A 21,363-nucleotide genomic window follows, 5' to 3' on the forward strand; every position below is an offset into this window, starting at 1 on the left:
GAAGAATAAACATAGTTAAAATGTGCTACCTAGAGCTATCTACACTTACAATGCTATCCCGATCAAAATTCCAATGACATTTTTCAAAGAGCTGGAACAAACAGCCCTTAAATTTATGTGGAACCAGAAAAGGCTCCGAATCGCCAAGGAAATGTTGAAAAGGAAAAACAAATCTGGGGGCATCACGTTGCCAGATTTCAAGCTATACTACAAAGCTGTGATCACAAAGACAGCATGGTACTGGCACAAAAACAGACACACAGACCAGCGGAACAGAATACAGACTCCAGAAATGGACCTTTAGCTCTCTGGGCAACTAATCTTTGACAGGAGAAAACATCCAGTAGAAAAAAAGACAGTCTCTTCAATAAATGGTGCTGGGAAAATTGGACAGCTATATGCAAAAGAATGAAACTTGGCCACTCTCTCACACCATACATAAAGATAAACTCCAAATGGGTGAAAGACCTCGATGTGAGACAGGAATCCATCAAAATCTTAGAGGAGAACATAGGCTGTAACCTCTTTGACATCGGCCACAGCAACTTTTTTCATGACATATCTCCAAAGGCAAGAGAAACAAAAGAAAAAATGAACTTGTGGGACTTCATCAAGATAAAAAGCATCTGCACAGCCAAGGAAACAGTCAAAAAAACTAAGAGGCAGCCCACGGAATGGGAGAAGATATTTGCAAATGACACTACAGATAAAATACTGGTATTCAAGATCTACAAAGAACTTCTCAAACTCAATACACAAGAAACAAATCATAAAATGGGCAGAATATATGAACAGACACTTTTCCAAGGAAGACATACAAATGGATAACAGACACATGAAAAAATGTTCAAAGTCATTAGCCACCAGGGAAATTCAAATCAATACCACCTTACGCCAGTTAGAATGGCAAAAATTGACAAGGCAGGAAACAACAAATGCTGGAGAGGATGTAGAGAAAGGGGATCCCTCTTACACTGTTGGTGGGAATGCAAGTTGGTACAGCCACTCTGGAAAACAGTGTGGAGGTCCCTTAAAAAGTTAAAAATTGAGCTACCCGATGATCCAGCCATTACACTATTGGGTATTTACCCCAAAGATACAGACGTAGTGAAGAGAAGGGCCATATGCACCCCAATGTTCATAGCAGCATTGTCCACAATAGCTAAATCGTGGAAGGAGCTGAGATGCCCTTCAACAGACGACTGGATTAAGAAGATGTGGTCCATATATACAATGGGATATTACTCAGCCATCAGAAATAATGATTACCCAACATTTGCATCAACATGGACGGGACTGGAGGAGATTATGCTAAGTGAAATAAGTCAAGCAGAGAAAGACAATTATCATATGGTTTCACTCATTTATGGAACATAAATAGCAGGAAGATTGGTAGGAGAAGGAAGGGTAGAATAAAGGGGGGGTAAACAGAAGGGGGAATGATCCATGAGAGACTGGGAAACAAACTGAGGACTTCAGAGGGGAGGGGGGTGGTGGATTGGGATAGGTCGGTGATGGGTATTAAGGAGGGTACATATTGCATGGTGCACTAGGTGTTATATGCAAATAATGGATCATGGAACATTAGATCAAAAACTAAGGATATACTGTATGGTGAGTAACATAATATAAAAATTATTTAAAAAAAGAGCAGCACAAGGCATTCATGTGATGCAGCTGTTCTGTATGTTTGAATATAGTGGCAGTTACAGGAATGTATATGGGATAAAATTTCGTAGAACTAGATAAACATACACTCCACACACATAAGAGAGTCAAGGTGAAACTGGTGAACCTGAATAAGGTCAGTGCACTGCGTTAACAAAAATAAAAGGCTGGTTTAACAACAAAAAAAATGTCATTTATCTCACATACAGAATTTAAGAATCAAAACAGATGGACATAGGAAAGGAAAACAAAAGGGAAGCAAAGCATAAGAGACTCTTGACAACAGAGAATAAACTGAGGGTTGCTGGAGGGGAGGTGGGTAGGAGTTGGGCTACACTGGTGATGGGTATTAAGGAGAGCACTTGTGATAAGCAGTGGGTGTTATATGTACGTGATGAAACCAATATTTTCGCTATATGTTAACTACGCAGAATTTAAATAAAACTTCAAACATTGAAAAAAAAAGGTCTGCACTTGCTGAGATGAGTATAGGGTGATTGATATATGGAATTGCTGAATCACTACATTGTACACCTGAAACTAATATAACACTGCATATTAACTAAAAGTAAAAAACTTTAAGAAAATGAAAGACTAAAAAACCCACATATGATCACCTCAAAAGATGCCCAAAAAACATTTGACAAAATCCAACATCCATTCCCAATAAGAACTCTCATCAAACAAGAAATAGAAATTTGTTGTGCTCATAAAGGGCAGCTATAAAACTTACACTTAGGAGAAAGCATTCCCCAAAAGATCAGGAACAAGGAAAGGATGTCCACTCTCACCATTTAAATTCATCATTGCACTGGATGGTCTCGCCTGTGCAATGAGGCAAGAAAAAGAAATTAAAGATATACTGAATGTAAAGAAGTAAAACTTATTCACAAATAACATGATCATCTATGTAGAAAATGCTATAGGATTTAGCAAAAAAGCTACTAGGGCTAAAAAGTAAGTTTTCCAAGTTTACCAGATATAAGATCATTATCCGTAAGTTAATTGTACTTCTCTGTACTTTCAACAGTTAAAAACTGAGTTTTAAAAAAGGTTAATTTAAATAGTATCAAAAATATGAAATATAGAGGGATAAATCTGACAGATGTATAAGAACCTGTGTACTAAAAATTATAAAACAACGCTGACAAAAATTAAAGAAGTCCCATAAAAATGGAGACATATACTGTGTTCACATATTGGGTGATACAGCGTTAATTACATATAAATTATCTGCAAAATGAGGTAGCTTTAACTGAATCCAAATCAAAATCCCAGCAGGCTTTTTTTTTGGTGAAAATTGCTGACTCTAAAATCCATATGGAAATGTGAAGAATCTAAAATAATTAAAACAAATTGAAAAGGGAAAAAATGTTGGAGATTTATACTATCAGAGCTCCAGACTTATAAGGCTACATTAATCAAGACTATGCAATACTGGCATCAAGACAGACAAAGAAAGGAGTGGGGGGAAAAAAAGAAAAAAGTCCAGGGATGCCTGGGTGGCTCAGTCAGTTAAGTGTCCAATTCTTGATCTTAGCTCAGGTCTTGATTTCAGGTTCGTGAGTTCAAGCCCCATGTTGGGTTCCACACTGGGCATGGAGCCAACTTAAAAAAAAAAGAGAGTCCAAATATAGACCCCCATATACATTGGTCAACTAATTTACCACAAGGGTAATAAACAGGCAATTCAATAAAGCATAGGTTGCCTTTACAATAAATGGTGCTGGAAAATTTGGGTATTTGTATGCAAAAACAAACGACTATACTTAAATCCAGAGCTGGTACTTAGTATAAAAATTTATTCAAAATAGATTATAGAGCTAAATGTAAAATAAAAATTGTAACACTTCTAAAAGAAAAAAAATATATAAAAATCTGTTTCACTTTAGAGCAAAGATTTCTTAAATACACTACCAAAAGTAAAATTCTGAGATAAAAAGCTGAATATTAGACTTCATCAAAATTAAGAATTTCTCTTTGAAAGACATCATTAAAAGAATGAAAAGGAAGCCACAGGGAAAATATCTATAAATCAAACATCTGATAATGACCTTCTATACAGAATATATGAAGAATTTTCAGAACTCAATTAACAAAAATATAAGAAACCACTTTTTTTAAATGGGCAAAAGATTCAAGAAGACAGTTCACCAAAGATATATATATATACATGGCAAATAAGCACATGAAAAGATTCTCAACATCATCAGTCACTAGGTCAATGTCAAAACACGGGTGCCACTACAAAGCTATGTGAATGCCTAAAATTAAATTAACAATACCAAGTTTTGACAGATGTGGAACATCTGGGACCCTCATATCCTACTGGTGGGAATGCAAATGATATAGCCACTTTGGGGAACAGTTTTTGAGCTCTGTAAAAAGCTAAATATACACTGTATCCTACAACCCAGCCTTTCCAGTCCTAGGTATTTATCCAAAAGAAATGAAAGACTTGTCACGAATGTTCACACTTATTTTACTTGTATTCGTCAAAACTGGAGACTACTCAAATATCTTTCAATAGGTGAACTGTTAAATAAATTGTGGTATGTATATAATGGAATACTATTCAGCAGAAAAAGTGAACTATGATACACACAACATTATGGAGTGAAAGAATATGGTATATATTCTGTATTATTCAATTTATATTAATTCTAGAAAATGTAAACAAATCTATAATGATAGAAAACAGATCAGTGGTTACCTGGGTATGGAGAGGAGGGTTAAGACAGGGACAGGAGATCAGATTACGATAAAGCACAAGGAAACTTTCGGCGATAGGTGTGCTTGGTATTTGGATTGTGGCAGTGGTTTCATACTTGTGTACATATGTCAAAACTTAATAAATTTTATGCTTTAAATATGTGTAGTCTAGGGGGGCCTGGGTGGCTCAGTCGGTTAAGCATCTGCCTTTGGCTCAGGTCATGATTCCGGGGTCCTGGGATAAGATAAGCCCCACATCGGGATCCCTGCTCAGCAGGGAGTCTGCTTCTCTCTCTGCCCCCTTCACCCCTGCTCATGCTCACTCACTCTCTCTCGCTCTCAAAATCTTAAATAAATACATATGTGTAGTTTGTTGTACTTTGATAATATACCTCGTAATTATGCCTTAACTATTACACTGTAATACCTAATACCATATTTTTATGTTATACCATAATTATAGCTTATATAATAGTTCCCTTTAAAAAAAGAGAAAAGCACTGAGTTTGCTATAAAGTACAAGTCCAGATATATGGTTGTATTTAGAAACAAACAAAATAAGATGCCAGGAATGTTAAAAGAATAAAAAAGATAAATCAGGAAAAAATTTTCTTCTTACCTCCAGACATTCATATTAAATTCTTTAATGCAATGGCATTAAAGTCCTGAATGTTCCCTGAATTAATATGGAATTTCTACAATCAGTAACAGAGACAGAACAAATGAAAAGTAGGGAAACTTTGAACAGACAAATCACCAGACTCAACACCAATGGCCAAACAACAACATAGGAAGAGATACTCCTGCTCCCTGAAAAGCAAAGCCCCTCTGGGTTATCACTGCAAGAAGAGATGAGTGGGAAACGAGGTCGACAATACCTAGTATTGGTGAGGATGTGGAACAAGAACCTCAAGGCTACCTGTGCCTCAGAGCCAGCTACTGTGCTCCTAGGTATGCATCCTGGAGAAACTCTTGCCCTCGTTTCCACGGAAGTAACAAGAAAATATAGCAGCATTATTTAATAGCCAAAAATTGGAAATGTCCAAAAGAAGGGAACTGAAAATTCAACTTCATTAAAATAGAAATATATAATGGAATCAATATAACTTAAGTTTTTAAAATTATAAACTAAATCTACACATTTTAACACGATTCTCACATAAAGTCAGTAAAACATGTTCCAGAAGGATGTGTACATTACAATACTAAGTTCAGAGAAGTTTACAAACATGCAAAACACCACTATATAGCTGAAGGACCCATTCAGATGGGGAAAAAAGGATTAAGGCACATGAGAACGCTCATGCAGAAACTGGATTCTCAGGCAGGGTGGAGAAGCAGGACACACCAGGGAAGGTGCAGGAACTGTTTTCTGGTCTTTAACGTCTGTTTCTTAAACCACAGGAAGGCACACAGGCACTTATCATACAATTCTACACACCCTGTTGTAATCTTAAATAATCCATTATAACAGAAACAAGGTTATGGGGATTTATGGGGTAGAACCGATGCACTAAGAAGTTACCAGGTTAAGAACAGAAACCGGACAGTGTCTCCCGGGACAGCAGACTTAGTCTCAGATGGCAAATGCTATGCAGGGTATCAGGACAACCAACAAAAGCCCAAGAACGGGGGAGATCAGAGAACTAGAAAAGGTGCTGGAAAAAGAGAGACCATATGAGTGGAATGAAGCTGCCTGGGGGAAGGGAGGATGCCAGGGAAGCCCTCTCTGGGTGAGCAGGATGGCATGAAAGGGAGGCCTGGAGAAGAGCCCTCCCCACAACCTCACTGCCCAGTCTCCTTCTCTGCCCACTGCTTCCCACTCACCTGGACAAAGGTCCAGAAGACATTCGCTCTCCTCTCTCCAGGGCTCATCCCCTTGCTCCAGCTGTGTGATGAGTCTGGGTTTGGAAAAGGCAATTCCTACTCACAGGGAAAGAAACCAAGGTGACCCTGGGTTAGTGGCTTAAGAGGCTATGGCAGAAGTCAGTCAACAGGAGAATGCAATAACCCAAAAGGGGGCAGAGAAGCAGGGGGGTGCATCCCAGATCTAAAGGCAGTACACTAATTCTCCCCTGTGGTTAAGTGAATACTAGTATTCCCAAATTTGAGGTAAAATCACTTTGGAGGAGGGGCCCAGCCCAGCCTTGGAAGAGGCCTGGCAGTGCAGTGTCAGACCACACCCTCCCAAACACACCTTCACTATTTCAACTCTGCAGAATCCAGACATTCTCTGGGGGTATAGGGAAGATACTGTTTTTCTTTCTGAGCCAAAGGTATGGCAGCTGTTATACATAAAATCTTCAGGTGCCCACAGGCAGTCTGAGATCTGAGACAAGCCATCCTTACCCAGTGACACCAAGTGGCTGTAGTTTTCCAGCATTACATCCCGATACAGGGTCCTCTGAGCAGGACTCAGTAACTTCCACTCCTTCTGGGTGAAGGCCACAGCCACATCCCTGAAGGCCATTAATGCCTGTAACACAAACACACTCCTGCTCACCGAGAAGCCAGCCACATGCATTAGTCAGCCTAACCTAGGCCACTGCCCAGGACCAAATTAGGAAGAATGCCAGTGTGGGGCACCTGGTGAGATTCACAGATCCTGCTTTTCACCCAAACTCTAGTGCCATGTGTTCAAGACTATTAATCCCCTTCTCACATTGCTCATGGGTCTAGTTAGGGATCCTCCCCTTTCTTCTCTTGATCTTATGTCTATGATGCTGTCAAAAACACAGTTTTGATTAGCTATAGAGTAAGTCTTGAAATCAGCTAGACCGATTCCTCCCACCTTATTCTTCATTTTAAAGGTTATTTTAGCTATTCTAAGACATGTCCTTTCCATATAAATTTTAGAATCTTAATATATATCTACCAAAAAAACCTTGCTGGAATTTTGACAAGATTTGCATTAAACCTTTATATCAATTTGAGGAGACCTAACATCTTTACTATGTTGACTCTTCAAATCCATGAACATGGTCTGTGTCTCCATTTACGGAGATGTTCTTTAATTTCTTTCACCAGCATTTTGTGGTTTTCAGCATACAAATCCATATGTTTTGTTAGATTGATACCTAAGAACTTCTTTAAGTGATTTTAATGGCATTGTATTTTTAATTTCAGTGACACTATGTTCATTGCTAGGACATAGAAATACAATTGTGTCTATGTTTATCTTAAATCCTGCAGCCTGGCTGAACTCAGTTTTATGGGGTTTTTTGTTTTGTTTTTTCTCCTAGAGTCCTTGAGATTTTCTACATAGACAAGCATGGCATCTGCATATAGGGACAGATTTATTTCTTCCTTTATATAAATCTGTATGCATTCTCTTTCTTCTTCTTGCTTTATTACATTACTTCTAGCATAATAAAGAATGAGTGGTGAAAGCAGACATCCTTGGCTTATTCTTGACATAAGGAGGAAAGTATTCTGTCTCACAGCATTAAGAATACTATTCCACAATGAGATGCCATGCTATACCCACTGAAATAGCTATTACCACAGAAAAGGGAAAGAACAAGTTCTGGCAGGGTGTGGGGAGACATTGGAACGTTTGTGCATTTCTGATGGAAAATGTAAAATGGTGTGGTTTCTGTGGAAGAGTCCAGCAGCTCCTCAAACGTTAAATGTACAACTGACTCTATGATCCAGCAATTCCACTCCTAGATATCTACCATTCTATACTCATACACCAAATCCCTAATGGCATTATTCACAATAGCTCAAATGTGCCTCAACAGATAAATAAAATGTGGTATATGCATACAGTGGCATATATTCAGCCTAAAAAAGTGAGGAAATTCTGATACATTCTATATCAAGGATTAGACTTGAAAGCATTATGCTAAGTGAAATATGCCAGTCACAGGACAAAAAGTGTTTGATTTCACTTATAGCAGGTATGCAGACCTTGGAGACAAAATAGAGGTTATGAATAGCTGGGAGGAGTGGGGGATGAGTCAGTTTTTAATGGACAGAGTTTCAGTTTGGGAAGATGAAACAGTGCTGGAGATGGAGAATGGGGATGGTTTCACAACTGTGTGAATGTACTTAATACCACTCAACTGTACATTTAAAATTGGTTAAAATAGTAAGTAAATTTTAAGTATACATCAGCAAAAAAAAAAAAAAGTTACATAAGTGGCCAAGAAAGGCCTGAGGAAAAGAATATGTTAGATATGGATTTTTTTGGTAGATGTCCCCACTCAAGTAGCAGAGTTCCCCTGCATTCCTTTTGTTCTAAGACTTTTTTTACCCCACCATGGTTATTGAATTCTGTCAAATAAATGCTTTTACTGCATCAACTGATACAATCATGTGGTTTTTCTTTTTAGTCTGTTAATATGGTGGATTACACTAAGTTTCAAGTATGGAACTAGTCTTGCATTCCCAAAGTAAAATTGTACTTGGTAATAGCATATAATTATTTTGGTATCAATGTAATACCTGACCCATAGAGTGAATTGAGAAGTGTTTCCTCTTCTATTTTCTGGAAGAAATCATGTAGCACTGGTGTTGAGTCTTCTTTAAAGATTTGGCAGAATTCCACAGTAAAAGCATCTGGCCCCATAGAGTTCTTCTGTAGGAATTTTTTGGTTTGCAAATTAGACTTCCTTAATAGTTACAGAGCTGTTCAAATTACTCCATATTGGGTGGGTTTTGGTAGTTTGTGTTTTTCAAGGAAGCAGTTCATTTCATAAAGTTGTGAGATTTATGGGTGGATATTCTTTTGGTGGCTTCAGAGTACATAGAGATACCTTTCTTTCATTCTTTCTTAAAAGATTTTATTTATGTGAGAGAGAGTGAGAGAGTATGAGATGGGGGAGGGCCAGAGGAAGCAGCAGACTTCCCGCTGAGCAGGGACCCCAATGTAGGACTCCATCCTGGGACTCCTGGGACTTCAGCTCATGACCTGAGCTGAAGGCAGCCGCTTAACCAACTGAGCCACCCAGGTGTCCCTTTGTTTCACTCTTGATATGGTAATTTGTGTCTACTCCTTTTTTTCTTGCTAGAGGTTGTTTCAATGTTGTTGTTTTCAGAAGAACAGCTCTTTAACTGATTTTCTCTATTCTTTTTATTTTCAATTTCACTGATTTCTGCCTTTATCACTATTGCTAGAGGTTGTTTCAATGTTGTTGTTTTCAGAAGAACAGCTCTTTAACTGATTTTCTCTATTCTTTTTATTTTCAATTTCACTGATTTCTGCCTTTATCACTATTATTTTCTTCTATTTGTTTCCTCTGAGTTTATTTTGCTCTTATTTTTCTAGGTTCCAAGGTAGAAGTTTATTGACTTGAGACTCTTCCTCTTTTCTAACATACATGTTCAGTGCTACAGGTTTTCCTCTCAGGACTGCTTTAGCTGTATTCCACATACTTTGATATATTGTATTTTCCTCTCCATTCTCTTTCATGTGTGTTTTTAGTTCCCTTGAAACTTCATTTTTGATGCATGGATTATTTAAAAGTGTGTAGTTTATTTTGTAAGTGTTTATAGACTTTTCTGTCAACTTTCTCTTACTGATTTCAATTTTGATTCCATTGTGGTCAGAGAACACACCTTGTATGGTATCAATTCTTTACATTTGTTAAGGTAAACAAATTCTAATGTATTATGTGTTGTTTTATGGCCCAGGATACGTCTGTCTTGGTGTATGTTTTTGTGGGCATCTAAAAAGAATATGTATTCTGCTATTGTTGGCTGAAGTATTCTGTAACAATTAGATTCTGTTCATTGATGGTAATGACAAACTCTTACTGATTTGGGGTCTAGTATTTCCATCATTGAGAGAAGGGTGTTGAAGTCTCATAATTGTTGATTTGTCTGTTTCTTCGAGTTTTCTCTTCACATATGGTGGAACTGTTACGTGGTGCGTACATATTAAGGATCACTGTCTTCTTGACTTGACCATTTATCACCCTCTGTGTCTGGTAACTTTCCTTGCTCTGAAGTCTACCTTACTTGATTTAATATAGGCACTCCAGCTTTCCTTTGATTAATTTGCATGATGTTTCTTTTTATCCTTTTAACTTGCCTACGTTGTAATATTTGAAGTTTCATTTAGACAGAATACAGGGTTTGTTGTTTTGGTTTTTTTCTTTCTTATTCTACTATGCCAGTCTCTCTCTTTTGGTTGGTGTATTTAGATCATTTTCTTTTTGCTTCATTTTCTTTTTACTGACTTCTTTTGGGTTACTTGGACTTTTTTTTTTTTAGAATTCTATTTTGATTTATCCAATGCTGTATATTTGTTTGTATAGCATTTTTAGTGGTTACTCTAGGAGCTACATTATGTATACATAACTAATCAGTCTACTGGTATCTTCATTTTCCAGTTTAAAAAGTATAGAAACTCTACCTCCCATTACATCCTCTTGCCCTTCCGGTAATTTTAAGTATTTCCTCTCTATATATTTAGAATCACATCAGACTGTGTAATAATGTTTGCTTCAACCATCAAAATTGGTTTAGAAAATTCATGTGTAAGAGGAGTGCCTCCTATATTTACCCTTATTTTTCCTGTGTTTTCTTTCTTCCTGATTGTGTCCACAAGACCACACCCAGGTTTGATGTTCACTAGGACTTGTGAGACTCATCCTAGTTGTACACATGACTACAAACAAAGGGATACAAAGCAAAATCACCAAAGAGAAATGGTACAAGAGACAAAGTTCAGAGGAAACCAGGAACAAGCTTCCAAGAATCCTCTCCCAGTGGAGTAACACATGACCCATTTAACTCCTCCACCAAGGACTTGTGACGTGTGTTAAATGTTGTCTAACAAGGAAGCTCATTAGAGGCTCAGTGCCCAACTTTTTTAGGGGGACTGGTCACACAGGCACTTTCAGCATAAACCCTACAGTTTGCATAGTTTTAGGCACAGTGAACCATTCTTATCAGTTCTGAGAATGGTGCTAACCCTCCAGAAATGCAAGATCCCAATGCCAGCCAAAGGATAATCTTGTAAGCAGGATTTCCTAAGAATAGCAGCCTCAAGCCTGTTAACTCTTTACCACACACAGATATTCCAAGGTTCCCTCTTTTATTGTTTCCTTTTTGTTTATAAAATTGCCTCTATCTACACTTCCGAAGACAAATCCTGTTTTCCTCCATCTGAGAATGTCCTGATTTTCCCTTCATTCCCAAAAGATATTTTCTTTGGTACAGGACTTGGGGTTGACAATTCCTTTCTTCCAGCACCTAAGAAACATCACACCCTTTCCATCTAACTTCTGTGGTTTCTGATAACCCATCTACTACCATTCCAATACCTTTTCCTTATAAAAAATGCATTTTCTTTGGCTGCTTTCAAGATATTTTCTTCATTTTTAGGTTGCAGAAGATTCATTATAATGTGTCTTGGCATGGATTTCAGTGGGTTTTTCATGTTCGGCATATGTTCAAGCTTTTTGAATCTGTAGGTTTACATCTCTTGCCAAATTTGGGAAGTTTTCAGCCATTAATTCTTCTAATACTTTTTCAGCCTCTGCCTACCTTCACTTCTTTTTCCAGAACTACGATGACACAAATGTTAGGTATTTTGTTATATTCCCATAGGTTTTGAGGCTGTGTTCATTAATTTTTTCCCAGTATATTTTCTCCCTGTTTTGCAGATTGGATAATTTCTATTGTTCTGTCTTCTAATTCACTGATTTCTCTGTTACCTCTAATCTGTTAGTAAGCCCATCTACTGAGCTTTATCTTTCAGGTATGTATTTTTCAGTTGTGCAATTTCCATATACTTACTCATTGTATCTCCTATTTCTTCAGAGACTTTCTAATTTTTCATTTATTTCACATGTTCTTTTAGTGTGGATATCCAGTTGTCCAGGCACCATTTGTATGGACTGTCCTTTTCCAGTTGATGGTCTTGGCACCCCTGTCAAAAATCAATTGACCACATATGTGAGGGTTTTTTCTCAGGCTCTCAGTTCTATTCCATTGATCTATATATTTATCCTTATGTCAGTGAGAACCTATTTTGCCACTGTTTGTAGCTTGGTACTAAGTGTTGAAATCAGGCAGTGTGACTCCTCCAAATTTGTTTTGAAGACTCAAGATCCTGTGATATTCTGAATGAATTTTAGGATAGTCTCTTCTGTTTCTGTAGGGGAAAAAAAAAGTGTGAATGGAATTTTGATGGGGACTGTTTTGAACCTATAGATCACTTTGGGTAGTACTGTCATCTTAGCAATACTAGGTTCTTCTAGTCCATAAGGGTGGGAAGTCTTTCTATATACTTGTCTTCTTTAATTTCAGTAATATTTTATAGTTGTCAGTGAACAAGTCTTTTGCCTCCTTGGTTAATTTATTGCTGAGTATTTTATTCTTTTAGAGGCTATTGTAAATTGGAATTTTACTGGAATTTATTCTTTGGAATTTATTTTATTGGAACTTATTTATTTCCTGTTTGGATAGTTTGTTGAAAATATACAGAAATAAAACTTTTTCCATGTTGACTTTGTATCCTGCAATTTTGCTAAATTTATTTCTTAGCTCTGACTTTATGTGTGGAGATTTTAAGGTTTTATGGATATGAGAGAATGTTTTCAGTGAAGAGATCATTTTATTGCTTTTCCAATTTGGATGTCTTTTCTTTTTCTGCCTAATTATCCTAGCTAGAACTGCCAGTACTGTGTTGAACAGAAGTGGCAAAAGCTAACATCTTTATCTCATTCGTGTTTAGAAAAAAAGCATTCAGTCTTTCACCACTAACAACGATCAATGATACTAATGTGGATTTTTCATATATGACCTTAATCATGTTGAGGAAGTTCCTTTTATTCCTAGTTTGCTAAATGTTTTTTCATGAAAGGGGGTTCAGTTTTGTCATATGCTTTTTCTGCATTAGTTGAGATAATCATGGTTTTACCTGCATTCTCCTAATGTGGTATATTACAGAACTGATTTTAGTATGTTGAAACACTCTTGCATTCTGGGAGTAAACCTCACTTGCTTAAGAAGTACAACCCTTTTAATACGCTGCTGAATTAGTTTTGGACATATTTTTGTGAAGATTTTTGCATCTGTGCTGATAAGGGATATTAGTCTATAGTTTTTTTTTCCTGCAGTGTCTTTGTCTGAGACCTCTGGTATCAAAGTAATGCTGTCCTCATAGAATGAGTTAAGAAGTGTCTTCTTCAATATTTCAGAATAGAGAAAAATTTTAACTCTTCTTTATATGTTTGGTAGAATTAACAAAGCCATCTGGTTGTGAGGGGTTTTTTTTTATTATTGATTTAATATCTTCACTATTCCTAGGTATACTCAGAATTTCTGTTCTTTCCTGAGTCAGATAGATTGTGCATTTGTAGAGATTTATCCATTTCACCTTGGGTAGCCAATTTTTTGGCATACAGCTGTTCTCTTATGTAAGTATTCCCTTATAACCCTTACTTTAAAAAAGGGGGGACAGTAATGTCTCCAAGTTCATTTCTGATTTTAGTAATTTGAGTTACTTATTAGTCAATCTAGATAAGGGTTTGTCAATTTTGTTGATCTTTCTAAGGAACCAGCTTTAAGTTTTGTTGATTGCTCTATCATTTTTCTGTTCTCTATTTTACCTTATCTTTGCTCTTTTATTATTTCTTTCCTTCTTCTAGTTTGGGTTGTTTGCTCTTCTTAAATTGTACTATTAGGTTGCTGATTTTAGATCTTTCTACTTTTTACATGATGCATCTATAGCTATGAAGTTTGCTCTAAGCATTGCTTTTGCTGTATCCCATAATTTTAGTATATCTTGTTTTTACTTCCATTTGTCTCCACGTATTTTCTACTTTCTCTTGTGATTTTTCTTCGATTGAACGGTTGAGAGTGCTACTTAAATTCCACATATTTGTGCATTTTCCAGAGTTCTTCCTGCTATTCATTTGTCGTTTTTATTCCACTGTGATCAGAAGTTACTTTGTATCATCTCAGTCATTTCAATTTCATTAAGACTTACTTGTGGCCTAATATATGGTCTATCCTAGAAAATGTTTTAGGTGCACTTGGGTGAAATATATATTTTGCTATTGTTGAGTGGTAGTATGTGTGGTGTATGTGTTTGTATGTGTGTGTACTAGTTGCAACTGATATATAGTGTAGTTCAAGCTGTGTATTTCCTTTCATCTCCTGTCTGGCTGCTCTATCCATTATAGAAAATTGGGTACTGAAGTCTACACCCATTATTGTAGAACTGTTTTTCTCTTCAGTTCTGCACAATTTTACTCCATATATGTTGGGACTATACTGTTAGGTATGTACATATTTATAATTGTTATATCTTCTCTCCACAGTGAACCTGTTTTCAACATATATCCTTCTTAATCTTTTATTATTCTTTTTAAACTGAAATATAACTGACATACAATATCCTCTTAGTTTCACGTGTACATCATAGTGATTCAATATTTGTATACATTACAAATATAACCCCACAATGTCTAGTTACCATCTGTCACCAAAGTTACTACAGTATTATTGACTATATTCCCTCTGCTATACATTGCATCCCTGTAACTTACTTATTTTGTAACTGGAAATTTGTACCTCTTAATCCCCTTCCCCTCTTTGGCCCACTCCTCAACTCCTCCCCACTTGGGTAACTAATAGTTTCCTGTGTCCATGAGCCTGTTTCTGTTTTGTTGTTTGTTTTTCAGATTCCCACATATAAATGAAACTGTCCAGTATTTGTCTTTAACTTACTTCACTTGGCATAATACCCTTTAGGTCACCACATCCATGTTGCCACAAACAGTAAGATCTTACTCTTTTCTTTATGGCTAATATTCCTCTGTGTGTGTGTGTGTGTGTGTGTGTGTGTGTGTATGCACTTCTTTATCATCTATTGATGGGCACTTAAGTTACTTCCATACCTTGGCTTTTGTAAATAATGGTAGAATGAACAGAGGGATGCATATATCCCTTTGAATGGGTGTCTTTGTTTTATATGGATAAATACGAGAAGTGGAATTGATGGATTGTACAGTAGTTCTATTTTTACGTTTTTGAGGAGTCTCCATACTGTTTCCCACAGTGGCTGTTTTCATTCCCACCAATAGCGCATGACACTTATTTTTGATAGAAGTTGATATGACTGGTGCAAAGTAATACCTCATTATGTTTTTTAAAAAAGATTATTTTAGAGAGAGAAAGAGCGTGCATGCAAGTGGAGGGAGGGGAAGAGAGAGAGAGAGAACCTCAGCAAACTCCTTGCTGAGCACTCTAGTGTTCACTTTTTTTTCTTACGGTTTAGAGTTACTATCTAGTGTCCTTTCATTTCAGCCTGAAGCATTTTTTGTAGAGCAGGTCTACTGTTAATGAGCTCTGTTTTGTTTTGTTTTTTTTAAGTCTGGAAACCTCTTAATTTCTCCTTCATTCTTGAAGGATAATTTACTGGATATAGAAATCTTAGTTGACAGTTTTTCTTCTAAGACCTTAAATATGTCATCCTACTGATTAGTGGTCTCCATGGTTTGTGATGAGAAAAAAGCTCTTAATCTTATCGAGGATTCCTTCCTTGTGGACAACAAATATCTTCTTGCTGCTTTCAAAATTCTGTCTTGGTATATGGTTTTTGATAATTTTGACTGTATGTCTGGGTGTGGATCTTTTTGAGTTTATCCTACTTGGAGTTTACTACACTTCTTTGATGTATAGACTTATGGGTTTGTTTTTTAATATTTGGGGAGTTTCTGGATATTTCTTAAAATTTTCTCTCTCTCCTTCCCCTCTGCAATTCCCACTATGTATATGTAAGTACACCTGCTGGTGTCTCACAGGTCTCTTAAGTCCTGTGCATTTTTCAATATTCTTTTTTTTTTTTTCCTGCTCCTCAGAGTGGATAATTTCAGTTGAAGTACTTTCAAATTCACTGACTCTATTATGCCTACCTAAATGTGCTGTTAAACCCCCATACCAAGTTTTTCATCTCAGTTGTTATACTTTGCAGCTTCAAAAGTTTGGTATGGCTCCTTTTTATAATCTCTTCATTGATAATCTCTATCTCTTCAAACATTGTTGGCCTACTTCCTTTAGTTCCATGTTCATGGTTTCCTTTAGCTCTTTGTGTATATTTACTATAGGTAGGCAGTTTAAAATGCTGCAGCACTCTTCTGCCATAAAGTACGAGCTTCTTTCTTCACCAAATTTTCCACTTTTGACTAGGTTCCAAAGTTTGACAAAAGGTAATTCTGGGTTTTAGCAGCTCGTTAGTTGCTTTGTGGCAGGCACAGAGCCATGTATTTCCCTTACTCCAACATTTTGATGTCACAGTGCAATTTCTTCTTTGATGTAAGGATCAGTGAAGAAATGTGTTTAGTTTCTAAATCTTTGAGATTTATTTAGGTATCTTATTATTGGTTTCTAATTCGACTGGAGTCACACAGCTTATATTCTGTATTCCTTAAATTCCTTCAAATTCACTAAGTCTATCTTGCTGAGCATGCCAGACACACTTCAAACAATGTATGCTCCGTAGCTGTACGGTACAGTGGTCTATAACTACTGATCAAGATGATGTAGCTGGCAGTTTTCTTTAGATCATGTACGTCTTTACTGCCTTTTTACCTACTTGTTCTATCAGTTGCTCAGAGGGGATTAAATTCCCAATAATTGCCTTTTCCTCCCTTTAATTCTGTCGATTATTTTAAAGCTTTGTTATTAAACACATACATACATAACTGCTATGTCTTCCTGCTAAAGTGACTCTTTTATCATTTTGAAATGGTTTTCTTTCCCTTTGTCTTGAAGTTGATTTTATCTGATGTTACCACATTTTACTTTTCCACATTGAGCACAGTTAAAAAAGACTTACAAGTCCTTATCTGATCATTTCATCCACAGGGTGAATTATATCTCAAAAAAATTAAAATTCGAAAGATGGCTAAGATTCAGAATAGTCAAGAAAAGAGTAGAGGGCTAACAATCTAAATGAAGTATGTAGGGAGGCAGGGAGCACAGATGCCATGAGCAGAAGAAGAGAAGGGAAAAGTCCATGATGTGGGTGAGGAGAAGCGCCTGGCAGGAGGGAAAGGTAGCTAGTGGCAGAATAGAAAGCAGAGGTGTTCTAGTATCCTGTAGATGGTTTTGAAAGCAGGCAAAGAATACAGACACTCTACTACAGAACTGTAGCTCATACAATTTAAAATACGCATTTCTTCTCACTTGGCCATATTTTGTGGTGAGAAGAACCGTCAGACTAAAATTCATCTCATGAACAAAATTTCCCACAGAAATAGGTTCTCAACGCACGCCAGAGTGGCTCAGTTGGTTGGGCATCCCACTCTTGATTTCAGCTCAGGTCGTGATCTCAGTGTTGTGGGACTGAGCCCCACATCAGGCTCTGTGCTCAGTGGGGAGTCTGCTTGAGTGTCTTTCCTTGTCCTGCTGCCCCTACCCCTACTTGGGTGCTTTCTCTCTCTCAAATAAATAACTAAACCTTAAAACACACACACACACACACACACAAAGAAATAGGTTCTCAAACATTGGGAACAAGTTAACTTCACAATGACCAAGAAATAGTGGGATGGGGTAGTTAAAATCTGTGAATGTTTTTAACCTATAAAGAGTCATAGATCTGAATGTGAATGTAGGTGGTTTCACCTTTTTTATTATTATTATGTTCAGTTAGCCAACATAAAGTACATCATTAGTTCTTGATGTAATGTTCAATGATTCATCGGTTGCGTATAACACAGTACTCATCACAAGACGTGCCCTCCTTAATACCCATCACCCGGTTACCCCATCCCTCCACCACCCCCTCCCTTCTAGAACCCTCAGTTTGTTTCCCAGAGTCAAGACTCTCAGGGCGCCTGAGTGGCTCAGTCGTTAAGCATCTGCCTTTGGCTCAGGTCATGATCCCAGTGTTCTGGGATCGAGCCCCGCATCAGGCTCCCTGCTCGGCAGGAAGTCTGCTTCTCCCTCTACCACTCCCCCTGCTTGTGTTCCCTCTCTCTCTGTCAAATAAATAAATAAAATCTTAAAAAAAAAAAAAAAGAAAGACTCTCTCATAGTTTGTCTCCCTCTCTGATTTCTTCCCATTCAGTTTTCCCTCCCTTCCATTATGGTCCTCCGCACTATTCCTTATGTTCCACATATGAGTGAAACCATATGATAATTGTCTTTCTCTGACTGACTTATTTAAGTTAGCATAATCCCCTCCAGTTCCATCTATGTTGATCCAAATGGTAGGTATTCATCCTTCCTGATGGCTGAGTAATATTCCATTGTATATAAGAACCACATCTTTCTCCATTCATCTGTTGGAGGACGTCTCGGCTTCTTCCACAGTTGGGCTATTGTGGACATTGCTATGAACACGGGGGCACATGTGCCCCTTCTTTTCACTACATCTCTATCTTTGGGGTAAATACCTACTAGTGCAATTGCTGGGTCGTAGGGTAACTCTTTTTTTAACTTCTTGAGGAACCGCCATACTGTTTTCCAGAGTGGTTGTATCAGCTTGCATTCCCACCAACAGTGTAACAGGGTTCCCCTTTCTCCACATCCTCGCCAACATTTGTTGTTTCCTGTTTTGTTAATTTTAACTGGTGTAAGGTGGTATCTCACTGTGGATTTGTATTTCCCCAGTGGCTAGTGATGCTGAACATTTTTTCATGTCTGTTAGCCATTTGTAGGTCTTCTCTGGAGAAGCGTCTGTCCGTTTCTTCTACCCATTTCTTGACTGTATTATTTATTTTTTGGGTGTTGAGTTTGAGAAGTTCTTTTTTTTTTTTTTTTTTTGAGAAGTTCTTTATAGATCTTGGATACCAGCCCTTTATCTGAAATGTCATTTGCAAATATATTCCCTCATTTTGTGGGTTGCCTCTTAGCTTTGTTGACTGTTTCCTTTGCTGTGCAGAAGCTTTTTATCTTGATGAAGTCCCAAAAGTTCATTTTTGCTTTTGTTTCCCTTGCCTTTAGAGACATGTCTTGAAAGAAGTTCCTGTGGCCAGTGTCGAAGAGGTTACTGCCTATGTTCTCCAGGATTTTGATGGATTCCTGGGTTTCTTCATCTTTAAAGATCTGACACTGAGGTAGTCACTAGTTTTAATACAATTTTATTAAAATCTATCAAAAATGTGCATAGACCAAAGATATTAAGTTCCAATGACAGGAATAAATGAAATGTCCATCAACTGATGAATGAAAAAATAAAATGTCATATAGCCATAGAATAGAATGCTATTCGACCATGAAGAGGAATGAAATATTATTGATTTGGGCTACAACATGAATGAACCTTGAAAATATTATGCTAAGTGAAAGAAAACAGACACAAAAACCATATAGTATATGATTCCATTTATATGAAATACCCAGAATAACCAAATTTATAGAGACAGAAAATAGGTGAGCACTCGCCAGAGGTTAGGAGAGGGGAGAAAAGGGAGTGATTCCTAATGGTTGTGGGGTTTCTTTGGGAGTTATGAAAACATTATAGAATTAGATAGTGGTGAGGGTTGTACAACTTTGTGAATATACTAAAATCTACAAATTGTACACTTTAAAATGGTGAATTTTACTGGATGTGAATTATACCTCAATAAAGGAACTTTCAAATGTTTAATTCCAATGATAGTTAAATGCCTAAATAAGTTGGGAGTCTTCTAAGAATGGGGGCTATGCTGTGGATATCACTGTTTGTTGACCAAAGGCTCCTTCACACAGTAGACATTCAAAACAATTTTTTAAGATTCAATGAAAGAGTGCTAATTTCTTTCTAGTTAACGACCTGTAGGTCCAGCCCTGATCTAGGGCTGCAGGTCACAACCCTAAAGCATATTCCAATTTCTTCTATCAGGCCAAACTCCTTAGACATGCCTAAAGACCATGTGTGTATATGGTCAACAACATATTCAATTAAAATATAGGTCAAAAGATTTTATATAATTCAGATCAGATATATACCAAAGTTAAAAAAAAATATATAGAACAAAGTATATGGAAATGCAATTTAAAGAATCCCAAAACATGTAATTTCTATGTCTCAAATAACAAAGAGCAAAACAAAGAAACACTTTTGTTCTTTCATTCTTTCAAAAAAAGTTAAGATTATTTGGAGTGCCTGGGTGCCTCAGTTGGTTAAGCATCTAACTCTTGATTTCAGTTCGGGTCATGATCTCAGGGTTGTGGGATTAAGCCCCACACTGGGCTTCATGGTGGGCATGGAGCCTGCTTAAGATTCTCTCTCTCCCTCTCCCTCTGCCCCTCCTCTAAAAAAAAAAAAAAAAAAAGTTCAGACTGTGGTCCCTTTATGAAACAAGCAGGTTTGGATGCCTAACAAACACTCTTCCAGGTATGGAAACTTCATCTTAAAAAACTAAGCCCTTCAGATACTTATGCCCTCACATCATTTTCACAAGGAAATGAATAAAAGAAAAAAAATGTATATGGAGAGATACTGATCACAGACAGGATGAGATATACAGGGTGTGCTAAGAATCCCACAGAGTAGGGACAGAAAAAGTGAGCCAGTGCTACATTCCATTTTGGCCCAGAATGCTTCTCTAGTAACATCATAAATGGTAAAGTGAGACATAAAAAAGTTCTCTCTCTTAAGTAACACTTGGAGGGAAAATGTTTATGTAGTGCAAGGTATAAAATACTTGACAACTGAGGGACACACAGCTCTCAATGGTTCTGATAACCAATCATTTTTAACTTGTACAGTAAGAGGCAAATATCCATCATATGAGCCCAGTATTAAGATCAAGTTCAGATCTTGCAAAAAAAAATTCTAACTTGATATCACAGGCAATGAAAAACTGAATACAACTGACACTATTTTGTGTGACTGATATGATTATACACAAAAGTATCCCAGTTGGTATCTATTTAGGTGGTTAGTAAATGTTAATTTTATCCAACTATTGTCAAATTCACATGCTGCCTAATTTTAGGGATTAGAAAATCTTTCCTTTCGGACATATATTCGTTCGCTCAGTTACAGCTGACCTTTGATCAACATGGGGGTTGGGGTGCCGACCCACC

General features: G+C 37.1%; 1 protein-coding gene across 5 annotated transcripts in view; it reads right to left on the bottom strand.

Moving 5' to 3' along the window:
- Positions 1-21,363, bottom strand: part of ZNF169 (zinc finger protein 169) — a 43,085-nt gene that overhangs the window by 8,936 nt on the left and 12,786 nt on the right. For 3 of the 5 annotated variants that reach the window (XM_008690882.2, XM_008690881.2, XM_008690880.2), the window contains 2 exons: positions 6,730-6,856; positions 6,208-6,303 (listed from right to left, as the gene is read on the bottom strand). In XM_008690882.2, coding sequence (XP_008689104.2) covers positions 6,208-6,303; positions 6,730-6,856 — 223 coding nt within the window. Of the gene's footprint in view, positions 1-6,207; positions 6,304-6,729; positions 6,857-12,129; positions 12,263-21,363 lie in introns of all 5 variants that reach the window. The other 2 variants (XM_040620360.1, XM_040620359.1) reach the window with 1 other exon arrangement.

The sequence above is a fragment of the Ursus maritimus genome, unplaced genomic scaffold (genome assembly GCF_017311325.1).
Source record: "Ursus maritimus isolate PB19 unplaced genomic scaffold, ASM1731132v1 scaffold_34, whole genome shotgun sequence".
NCBI classification, from domain to species: Eukaryota; Metazoa; Chordata; class Mammalia; order Carnivora; family Ursidae; genus Ursus; species Ursus maritimus.